This window comes from Marmota marmota, unplaced genomic scaffold, assembly GCF_001458135.2.
Source record: "Marmota marmota marmota unplaced genomic scaffold, marMar, whole genome shotgun sequence".
NCBI classification, from domain to species: Eukaryota; Metazoa; Chordata; class Mammalia; order Rodentia; family Sciuridae; genus Marmota; species Marmota marmota.
In genome coordinates, this window is record NW_026000240.1 from 31,570,435 (window position 1) to 31,583,084 (window position 12,650).

The window sequence follows — 12,650 nt, forward strand, 5'->3', positions numbered from 1 at the left end:
TTTTTTTTTTTTTTTTTTTTTTTTTTTTGATATGGGGATTCAACCACTGAGCCACATCCCCAGCCCTATTTTGATTTTATTTAGAGGCAGATTTACACTGAGTTGATTAGTTGCTTAGTGTGACTGAGCCTGGCTTTGAATCCACAATCCTCCTTTCTCTGCCTCCCGAACCACTAGGATTCCAGGCATGCACCACTGCACAGGCTCTGTCTTTTAATGGGGGAAATTGAGACCATTTACATTCAGAGTTGTTATGGATTCATGTGTATTGTTTCTTGACATTTTGGTTTGTTTGCTATATTTAATTCTGTTTTGATTCATTTTGATAGTTGTTCTTCTAGTGATCTTCATCTCTTTGGGAGCTTTGGAGTTCATTTTTGTGTTCCTCTGTCTGTAGCATATCTTTGAGTATTCATTGGAATGCTAGCTTTGTGATGACCCAGAAATTCTACTCCTAAATTTGTACTCAAAACATACACACTAAATTCATATATGAATATTTAGAATATTAATATTCATAATACCCCCAAAGTCAAAACTCTTTATAGATATTTATCTCTACAATAGAATATTATTTAGCAATGGAATGAAGTGAAGCATTGATACATAGTGCAGCATGAATGAACCTTGAAAACATTATGTCAAGTTGAAAAAGACTACATCATTTATGATTCCACTTATATGAACTGTCCAACCTTGGCAAATCTATGAAGACAAAATTAGGTCAGTGATTGCAAAAAGCTGTGGGGATTGCTGGGAATGGCCACAAATGAGTATGGGTTTTTGTTTTGGCTTGATGAAAATATTCTAAAATTGATTGTGGTAATATACAACTCTCTAAAAACATCAAATTGTGTAGTTTAAAGGGGTGAAATGTGTGGTATGTGAATTATATCTTAACAAAGCTCTTTAAAAAATTAGGCATATAGAGGAACCTACTCTTATGACTGGAATGAGATATTTATCTTGAAATACTGTACTGTTTATATACTTTCCTTAAGGAGTAGCTAATAAATGACTTTGTAATCCTAAGAATGAGGCTATACTTTAAATGAGAGTATAAATTTGACTAAGGAGGCTGAATTGGTCCTTTTTTAGTAATGTTAAGTACAGTGCTTATCAAAGCATATATATGTAGAATACTTGGTCTATTATACTCAGAATTGTCTTTGGAGTTATGTTGGTTACATAGTAACCAACTCTGAAACTATGATGAGTCACTTCTACTGGGAGTTTTACCTGTTCCTATGAGTAGCTGATAGAAGAGTGTTTAGTCTAAGAATTCATGTCATGAGAAACCTTCCATTTTAGCTGTAATTCAGATTTGTTTCCTTAGATGTATAATTATTAGCCATTATCAGAGACTGCGTGAAGTTGTTTGATTTATTTGAATCAAAGACAACTAAGACAAGCTATTCTAGTAACTAATTCTGACCTTGAAGCATTTGGGTAAGGAAAGTGACATCAAAAGCAAGGAGGAGTAGCACCATTCCAGCAGCAGTAGTGTGGATTAAGTCAGTTAATACAGAAGATTACCCGAAAACAGGCTAGGCAGACTTTTTCTTCAGGTGGTGATTTGATATGTGTGTATTCTTTCTTTCTTACTTTCTTTCTTCCTTCCTTCTTTCATTTCTTCCTTCCTTCACCTTTACCTTTACCTTTACCTCTTAACCAGTATTAGGTCAGTTACTATTCTCGTTACTGAGTTTGTATCCTAATTCTGTTTCTAAGTCCCTATTTATTTTGTTAGTCTAATCAAATTTGGAATGGGAATCCTCTGGTAGTAAGGACATTTCAATCTCAATTCTTTATTAGACCTAGCAGAATAGGAAAAAAAAAATAAAACTTAAAATTCCTAGTCTTAGTTGATGTTACGATTTGACCAATACTGTTTGAAGTCAAAAGTATTGAAAACTTTGGTTCTCTCATTTAGGATATTGCCAGAGTCTGGCCTGGAACTAAAATGCCTGGACAAATGGGAAACATAGATAGGACATCATTTGGACTGAAAGTAAGTTTGTAAAATGGTTCTTTTAAGAATAAATTAGGTAAATGCAAAGGCGTCAAAGTATGTATTTAATGTGTATTTATGTACTGCTGTTCTAATAGGCTTTATGATAATTAAGAGGTAGAAGATGCATGAGTTGAGTTGTATTGTGGGTAGTCATGGTAGTAATACTGGTAGTATTTATTTATTTAACATCCAAGCCATAGACTATACAGTCATTAAGAAGGAAAAAAATCAGTGACCTGCTATTTGACCTGGAAAATTTCACAAGATATTATATGAAAAAAAGGTAAGAATCAGAACATTAAGTTTAATACTCTCTATTTATAAAGAAATGAGCAGAAGCTTCTGACATGTACATATTGCTATGCTGTTATATCGTCACAGAGAAAAGTGGAGAGGTTGTATTCCAGATTGTCTGAGGTTATATGTCAGAAGTGTGGGTGGGCAGATGGTTTTGAGTAAGGAGAGAGGAGACAAAATTGAATGAAAAAAAAAATAACACTGAAAAAGGATTGCAAAAGGATACATTTATGTACTTATGTGTATGTGTGTATTTTGAAGAGGGGAAGTTATGTTCTCAACTAACTTGAAAAATGTATGTAATTGCTAAATGAAAATGAGTTGTACTATAATGAGTGCTGTGTTGTTTCATTTTTTATATTAAAACAACTACTGTTTATATATGTATGCATATATATTTCAAAACATGGAAAGTACAAAGAAAATAAACACCCACAGAAACAGCACCCAAAGATAATTACTAACCAATACATGTTCTTCCAGTCTCTGTTCTACATACATCTTATATGTGAATTTGTTTTCAAATTTTATATAACTAAATTGTATTAGGGTTCTCCTGAGAGAGATGGCTGAATGAATGGTTAGATAGACTGATAGATAAATGATGTGATACATTCATAAAAGGATATTTGAGGGGAATTGGCTCACATTACCACTACACTACATACCCAGCTTTTTGTTTTTTATTTTGAGACAGGGTCTCACTAAGTTGCTTAGATGTTGAGGGCCACAGCCCAGTCGGGATGACGCATGGAATTTTGCCAGAAGGGAGTGGTTGAGAGGTGACGCCAGGGAGCCATTGAGATGATGATGGTTAAGTTAAGCTGTGTATTCAATTGTATATAGACCCCTGCTGTCCGCCTCGGGTCACTGGCTACTTTGGAGTTCTCAAGTTCATGTTCAGGTGGAGGGTGGAGGGAGTTCAGGTTGGTGTGTGGTTCCTGAGAGGGCCACGTGGGTGGCGTCCAGGGGAGTTTGGAAATAAAGTTTGTTCCTGCTTGAGTGACTCCTGATTTGTGTCCAGCCAGACTGCAGCAAGGGTACATTACCACTACACTACATACCCAGCTTTTTGTTTTTTATTTTGAGACAGGGTCTCACTAAGTTGCTTAGGACCTTTCTAAATTGGTGAGGCTGGCTTTGAACTTGTGATCCTCCTGCTTCAACCTCCTGAGTTCATGAGATTATAGGCATGCATCTTCTGTAAGACATATCTGTTATGGTGTTATATTATAAATCATCAAATAAGATTTGAAGTTTTTCAGTTTTTTTTTCAACATTTGAAGTGCTAATGTTATAATTTCATAGGTTACCTTCTCACCTTTTATAACATACTCCTTATTTTAATATAAGCATATTCTCAAATTTTAACTCTTTTTTTTTTTTTATTGTGGGTTGTTCAAAACATTACAAATTTCTTGACATATCATATTCGACACTTTGATTCAAGTGGGTTATGAACTCCCACCTTCACCCCATACACAGATTGCAGAATCACATCAGTTACACATCCATTGATTTACAAATTGCCATACTAGTGTCTGTTGTGCTCCTCTGCCTTTCCCATCCTCCACCCTCCCCCCTCCCCACCTCTCCCCTCCCCTCCCCTCCTCTCTCTCTACCTCCTCCACTGTATAACCCTGAGGGTCTCCTTCCATTACCATGCAATTTCCCTTCTCTCTCCCTTTCCCTCCCACCTCTCATCCCTGTTAAATGTTAATCTTCTTCTCCTGCTCTTCGTCCCTACTCTGTTCTTAGTTACTCTCCTTATATCAAAGAAGACATTTGGCATTTGTTTTTTAGGGATTGGCTAGCTTCACACTTTGATAATCTGCTCTATGCCATCCATTTCCCTGTAATTCTTATGATTTTGTCATTTTTTAATGCAGAGTAATACTCCATTGTGTATAAATGCCACATTTTTTTTATCCATTCTTTAACTCTTAAAGGTTGGTTTTATTTTATCTTTTAGGTGTGGAGAATAAACACAAAGCACAATATAATCTATGTAAATGGCTCTGTACCTGGACATACAAATTGTTTAGTAAAGGTATGTATAACTGTCTTTATTTTGTCTTGTTCATAGGTGTGCCATAAATTCCCCTTTGACCCAAGTAGATGGGTGTTTTTCCAAATGTTTTCTTCTGCTTCTTAAAAGCACCTGGGGGTGGGGGGGAGCATTACAGAGTAATCTTAAGTCCTACGCCTATAAAAACAAGAACCTGTGAAAGAGTAGAACCAGTACGCAAAAGGATCTTTAGGACTATAAAGAAGATATTAGGTATTAAACATATTAAAAAGATAGTGCACCACAATTAAGTGGGGTTCATACCAGGGATGCAGGGTTGGTTCAAAACTAGGAATAGTAGGAATATACCTCAACATTGTGAAAGTCATATATACTAACCCCAAGGCCAGCATCATTCTAAATGGAGAAAAATTGAAAGCATTTCCTCTAAAGACTGGAATAAGACAAGGATGTCCTCTTTCACCACTTCTATTCAACATCATCCTGGAAACTCTAGCCAGAGCAATTAGACAAAAGAAAGAAATTAAAGGGATACAAATAGGTAAAGAAGAACTCAAACTACCACTATTGCCAATGACATGACTCTATATTGGGAAGATCCAAAAATTCCACCAGAAAACTTCTAGAACTAATAAATGAATTCAGCAAAGTAGTAGTATATAAAATCAGTACTCATAAATCAAACGCATTCCTGTACATCAGTAATGTATCCACAAAAAGAAGTTAGGAAAACTACCCCATTCATGATTGCCTCAAAAAAAATAAAATACCTGAGAATCAATCTAACAAAAGAGGTGAAAGATCTCTACAATGAAAACTACAAAACACTAAAGAAATAAATTGAAGAAAACCTCAGAAGATAGAAAGATCTCCCATTCTCCTGGATAGGCAAAATTAATATTGTCAAAATGGCCATATTACCAAAATCATTATAGAGATTTAATGCAATTCCTATTAAAATCCCAATGACTTTCATCTTAGAAATAGAAAAGGTAATCATAAAATTTATTTGGAAAAATTAGAGATCCAGAATAGCTAAAGCAATACTTAGCAAGAAAAGTGAAGCAGGAAGCATCACAATGCCAGACCTTAAACTATACTGCAGAGTTACAGTAACAAAACTGGCATGGTATTGGCACCAAAATAGACTAGTAAACCAGTATTATGGAATAGAGGACATAGAGATAAACCCACATAAATACAGTTAAGTCATACTAGAAAAAGGTGCCAAAAACATTCATTAGAAAAAAGACAGCCTATTCAACAAATGGTGCTGGCAAAACTGGAAATCCATATGTAGCAAAATGAAATCAAACCTCTATCTCTCACCCTGCACAAAAATCAACTCAAAGTGGATCAAAGACTTAGGCACCAGAACAGAGACCCTGTGCCTAATAGAAGAAAAAATTAGGCCCAAATTTTCACCATGTTGGCCTAGGATCTGACCTCCTTAACAAGACTCCTAAAGTGTAAGTAAAATCAAGAATCAATAAATGGAATGGATTCAAATTAAAAAGCTTCTCAGCAAAGGAAACAATAACATGAGGAGAGAGCCTACAGCCTGGGAGAAAATCTTTACCACATGCACCTCCAATAAAGCATTAATCTCTAGAATAAAGAATTCAAAAAACTTAACACCAAAAAAAAAAAAACAAATAACCCAATCAATAAATGGGCTAAGGAACTGAACAGACACTTTTCAGAAGAAGAAATATAGTCGGTCAACAAATATATGAAAAACTGTTCAACATCTCTAGCAATTAGAGAAATGCAAATCAAAACTAAGATTTTATCTCCTGTCAGAATGGCAATCATCAAGAATACAGGCAACAATAAATGTTGGCAAGGATGTGGGGGAAAAAGGTACACTCATACATTACTGGAGGGATTACAAATTGGTGCTACCACTTTGGAAAGCAGTATGGAGATTCCTCAGAAAACTTGGAATGGAACCACCATTTGACCCAGCTATCCCATTGATTTATACCCAAAGGACTTAAAATCAGCATAGTACAGTAATGCAGCCACATCAATGTTTATAGCAGCTCAATTCACAATAGCTAAATTATGTAACCAACCTCGGTGTCCTTCAATGGATGAATGAATAAAGAAGATGTGGTATCTATACAATGGAATATTACTCAGCTATAAAGAAGAATTAAATCATGGCATTTGCCAGTAAATGGATAGAGTTGGAGAATATCTTGCTAAGCAAAAGAAGCCAGTTCCAAAAAAAATCCAAATGTTTTCTCATGTAAAACTAATTAAAACAAACTTAAAATCTTTTTAAAAAGGAAGATATTAGATTAAACTATTGCCAAAATATCAATGTGTTTCTGTTCTTCCCCCCCAAAAAACAATAGTTTTATTTTTATGAGAGTTATTTTGACAGAGAAACTAGAAATGTGTGAGTTGGGAATTACAGAGTCCATCCAGAAAGGTGGATAGAGGTGAACACTTTAGTAAATAACAGTTTATTAATTAGTGCTAGCACTTCTGATTACATCATTAAGTGTTTTCCTAAAATATGTATTTTTATTTTAGAAAAATTCAAAAAGGAAAGAAAGAAAACAGACATGTTGTACAGATGGATTTGAAGAAAAAACTATTTAACTCTCAGCAACTTATTCCCATCAAATAAAATATAAATTATTATTCCATCTGGGATTTAGGCCAACATAATCCAAATTCTGTCACTTCTGAGTTTTGAGTATTCTGTTCTGAAAATAAATTTGTAGTAGAAGTGATGTCAGTTATTTCTAGAAGTACACTCTTCGTTTATTTTCTAATAGCTGTGGAAAGAAAAAAAATTCAGGGTTAGTTTGTTGGCATTTTTTTGTTTTGTATTTTTGTGATACTGGGGATTGAACTTCTGTATCCCCAGCCCTTTTTATTTTATTTAAATTTTGAGTCAGGTGCTCACTAAGTTGTCGAGGCTGGATTCGAACTTGGAATCCTCCTACTTCTGTATCTTGGATTATTAGGCATGTGCCACTATGACCAGCTAAACCTCAGTTTTCTTAAATTGGGTGTTTCATTATATATTTTCTCATTTCTAAAGTGGGTTCCATTACTAGCATAAAATATGTATTTTTTAAATCTTACAGCAATTAAGTTTTGCTTTTTAAAAATCCCTTTCTGAAATATATCTTGCTTGGATTATTCTCATTTACTTTAAAGAAAAAAATGTATTTGATGAATTTTTACAGATTTTTATTTTTTCCCTGAGTTTTCATGTTTCAAAGTAAGCTTTCAGTCCCTAATAATCCAGTCATATATAACATTTTAAGCTTCATAATTCAGTGTATCCCTAGCTCTACATTCCAGATTTGTTACAGGATATGAAAACTAAAGCTTAATATAGGAAGAAAAAAAGGATTACTTTCCGCAATAAGATTATACTGGATAGCACATTAATCTTTGAATATTCTCATGTATTCCTTTTCTGCCCAAGTGCACACCAGGTTCTCCACTGGCTTTCCAGCTGACCCTTACCACTGCTGGGACTTCATAGGCCGCATAACCCCTTTGACCCCAGCAGGAGGAATAGGTCAACTGTGTGGGAAAACTATACTACATACAATGCTATTCTGGTCTGTTTGTTACAAATGGTTTATAACCAGCAATACTAATTAGTCATATATACCATCCCCTTCAATAAATGATTGCTTCCAAAAACTCTATCCACTTTGTTAACTGATGATGGTTTACTCTTATGAAAAATATTCAGTAGTCACACTGAAGGCCAGAAAGAGGAGTCTAAATATATTTTGACACTTAGCTACATCCCCAGCCTAACTCTTAATACTTCGTGTTTTTATATAAAATTGATCTCAATTCCTTGTCATTGTAAAATTGTTTCCATCTTTTTATACTTTTTTATATATATTTGTATTTTTAGTGCATTATAGTTTTACATAATAGTGGGGTTCATTTTTTATATTTATAAATGCATAGCTAGTTTATTTTCTGCCTTTTTTAAGATTTGAATTACTACTTTTCATTTGTATCATAAAATTTTCTTATAAAATCAAAAAATAAATAAATATATTTTGAGAAATGTCTACAGTTAACACTTGTGAATATATTAACAACAACCCTCTTTCAATAAAAAAAGAAAAAACTTTGAGATATGTTGCCTAAATAATTGTCTGTTGTCTGTCCCAAAGGTTAATATGTGGGTTTAGGGGAGTATCTTGTGTGTATGCTTTTTAAATATCAACTGCTTCCTGAGTCTTTTCACTCCATTATTTCTATTCCAGTGAAAGCAGGTGAATGTGCCCCCTTAGTAGTGGGGATTGAGCCATTGGCTGGGGGCAGACAAATTTATTAGCATTGCCTCACTTCTCAGGAAGTTTGCTGCCTCACAGTTCTGGGCTGCCAATAACTTTTGCTTTTGAGATTCTAATGTTAGTAAAGATAGTATTAGGAATGACCAATCTGTTTAGTTAGCATGAATGCTTTCTTTATTGCTGTTTTGATTCACTGAATCTATTAAGGGAACCTAAAAAGGGCTGAGGCTGTGACTAAGTGGTAGAACACTTGCCTAGCATGTGTAAAGCATTGAATTCGATCCTCAGCACCACATTAAAATAAATAAATAAACAAACAAATAAATAAATAAAGGTGTTGTGTCCATCTACAACTAAAAAGAAAAAATTTAAAAAGAACCTAAAGAACCTGTACACTCAGAAAAATGAGAAATTATACCCCATTTGATTCAATTGTATGATATGTCAAGATCATTGTATTGTCATGTGCAACTAATAAAAAAATTAAAAAAAGAGAACCTAAAGAAGTATTATTTACACATGATGTGCTATATGTTATTAAATACTACTTGTTTATGTTTGTTCTTATGTCCTAATACAGAATTGAAGTTTATTTCCATATTTGCTTGGTTTTAAAGGATGTGAACTAGGTTGCCAGAAGACAGAAATGTAAAATGAAGGGGATGAATAGTTGAAGGACTCTTGGCAAAGGCAGGGAAACAATAAAGCCAGGGTAAAATTACAGAAAAATACATACCATTCAGTCTTATACCCTTATTAAAGATGGACTGGAGACTTGGCTTTCAATTTTAGAATCACCAAGACAGAAATATGTGGATGAGATATCATGTTTCAAATCAGTGAGTTATAGTACTATAGCATTTATACTTAGAATATATTATCAGTGTTTCTGTTGTCTAAAATATTCCCCCAGTTAAGTGTTATTGGGATTTTTTTCCTACTTAAGGGCCAACCCAAAATTAGTGAATTGGAAAATGATAAACAAGTTTATTTTCTTCTGGGCAACTTTACTAATCATTTCTTGGAATAATTTTAATGAGAGAGATTAAAATAAACCAATTTTTTATACTTGTTCTGAGCAGCTGTGTAGTTACTTCAACTAAATTATTCATTTCTTATTGCCAAAATGAATATGCCTTATTTTATTCTGTGTATATAATTACATTTTTTAAAAATTTCTTTCTCAATAAAGGCTATGGAATGAGTCAGAAGCTTTGAAGAACCCAATAATTTTTCTAAAAATAAAACCAAACATTCTAGATCATGTCAATATCAGTACTAAATTATGAAATCATAGGCATTTTTTAGAACATACAGAGTTAAAATCTATCATAAAGACATCAGTTCCTTATTGTTTTTGCTAAATATTATTCCCTTTAACTTCTCAGTAAGAATGCCATTTACTAAATATAAGCTAATTTTCTAAATGTGATATTTTTAGTTATGTATTCTTAGATTAACAAAAATGCTAGTGAATTTTATGTTTTAAAATCTCAGCTCAAAAAAAATATTCTATAAAATGTAGAAAATAAAGTTATAAAAATAGACAATGTAAGTAAATAATAAAATGGGAATTGTTAGGTATCAGGTTTATAGTTTATATCAGCTCTTTATATTTGAAAAGTGAATCCGGATGTAGTTTTTATTTGAGTAGTAATCTTAAAATATGATTTAACTATTGGACAGTTAATTTATGTTATGATAAAATATAAGTTGATAGTAGGTGATTTTATTCTTATGAGGTAGCTGATTAACTAGAGTGAGATTGTTCTCTGTCATTGGATTAACTAGATTTATTGGAATTCAAAAGAATGCATTGATTGAATTCTTTTTACTGTGCATATGTAATAGTTGTTATTTGTGTCAGAAAATAATGTAGGAAAACATAATCTTTGGTTATAAATAATAGGTAAATATACTACCTCCTCCATCCTCCCCCAATAATAGGTAAAATAGACTACCTCCTCCCTACCTGAATGTAGGTCTTGCACATGCTAGGCAACTAATCCCCAGCACCATTATCCTACCAATAAGTAGCTTAATTGGTAGCACTTATTAATAAGATTTTTGCCTTCTCCCCCCAGGTCAAAGATTCTCATCTGCCTGCATATAAGGATTTCAGTAAAAATTTACCATTCCCTACTTATTTTCCTGATGGAGATGAAGAAGAACTACCAGAAGATTTGTATGATGAAAACGTGTTTCAGCCCACTGCACCTTCTATTACATTTGCCTAACTCATTGGACATGGCAGAATCTTACGTATTCTGTGAAATTTAATGAGCCAAAGCAGTAATATTATATACTTCTTTTTTAGTCACAGCAATACTATACCTGTCATCTTTGTCAAAGGGCATAAATATATCACTTACCCCAACTGAATTTTTTTAGAAAAAGTCCCGCATTAAATAAACCAGTTAAGTAGCTTGCATTTGCCAAATTGACAGTTTGTATATTAGCAAAATATTTGTAATTTGTGGACTTCATTTTTTTTTAACTACATATTTCCTGAACTGTCTTACAGTGTTTATAAATTTAACTTTCATTAAAGATTCATCATTGTTTGTAAAGGGGTGATTGTGAAACAGAAAGCCATATGGGGACTATGGTGTGACCTATTTGGATAAATAAACATTATCCTAAAATTTATTTTTTGCTTTTCTTCTACATTTTAGATCCTTAAAGGGAGAAAGATTTTTACTTAAATTAAACACTTCTGTTACCAATCAGAACTGTGGATAGGGAATACAGAGTCCAAGCACTGCCTGCTTATCTCTGTGGAGCCCCACCAATGCTGTTGAGCAATTTTGAATGTAGAGACAATTCCTTTCTCAGTGGCAGAGCCCTCTCGGGTTTTGATTTGAGCTTGAACCAGATTTACTACCTCAGATTTTGTCTTGAAGTGGGGAACCTTTTTGTAACTGAACTTCATTCAATTAGGTATTTGTTCCCACATACTTCGTGTTAACTGAAAATAATAAGGAAAATACCGAACCTTATATAATTTTGTACTTCTGGCAAACCAACTGATCAGACATCTGCTTTAAAGTTGCACCAAGTATTGGTCATCATCTTCCTTTCTAGGTCGCTTCCTGCTCCCACTACCTGCTGGGGTAGTGGAAACCTAAATAAATGCTAATATTGATTTGTCCTGTCTCTACAAAGGCACAGGTAGTGGTGAATCCAGTGATGTCAGTTGTCTCACTAAACTCAGTGAAAGCATTTCTTACACATGACAAACGTAAGGGTATATTTACAAGAATAATAAGTATTTCAGAGTCAATAGTAGTGCTTTTTCAAACCTTCAATGCTTAAGTTCAGACAAGGACTAGAATCTAAGGATGACTTCCATGGCTTCTTTCCACAAGTAAATTTGAATGAAATCTGAACTATGGTCTGTTTTTCTTTTTTTTAGTGTAAGAAGTTAGAACACAGTCATACACACAAGCAATCAAGGGTTCCTGATGTTACAAAGTAATTTCCACCAGTCTGCAGGAGCATTTACATTCAGCAGCTTATTTTGATTGTTTCAGTAGTTGAAAGAACCACTCTTTGAAAATAGATGTGTCAAAATGAGAGCCTTGGGCTGGGGGTGTGGCTCAAGCGTTATTGTGCTCGCCTGACATGCGCATGGCACTGGGTTTGATCCTCAGTACTGTGAGGGTAAAAGAAATTGAAGTTAAAGCGTAAAAGTTAAAGGGTAAAAGACCGGGTGTTGTAAAAGTTTCTAAGCTGCAAGGTCTGAGTTAAAATGTAAAGGAGGTATTGTTAGGTTTCTATGCTACCTGCAAAACCTGAAATTTCTGTAGCTGTTAAGACAATGCTTAGACCCGCCCAGTAAACATTTCCCCTGATTGTCTGGTTGTTTAATAACTGAAGGGGTCTGTGTGGTTGCACACAGGCCTTGCAGGGCCTGAACCAATCAGTTTGAATGTGTACTCTCCTTAGGAATGACCTATCACTCCAGCCTGACCTGTTCCCGCCAATGAATGAACTAATCATGTTTAGGAGTTGTTCA

The 12,650-nt window shown here is 34.0% G+C and overlaps 1 protein-coding gene across 1 annotated transcript in view; it reads left to right on the top strand.

Annotated features, from left to right (window-relative positions):
• Positions 1-11,281, top strand: part of Mrpl3 (mitochondrial ribosomal protein L3) — a 42,734-nt gene extending 31,453 nt beyond the window's left edge. Inside the window, exons 8-10 of the mRNA XM_015487060.2 lie at positions 1,934-2,011; positions 4,284-4,361; positions 10,717-11,281. Of these exons, the coding sequence (XP_015342546.1) occupies positions 1,934-2,011; positions 4,284-4,361; positions 10,717-10,869 (309 nt within the window). The 3' untranslated portion in view covers positions 10,870-11,281. The remainder of the gene's footprint in view (positions 1-1,933; positions 2,012-4,283; positions 4,362-10,716) is intronic.
• The last annotated feature ends 1,369 nt before the right edge of the window (positions 11,282-12,650 follow it).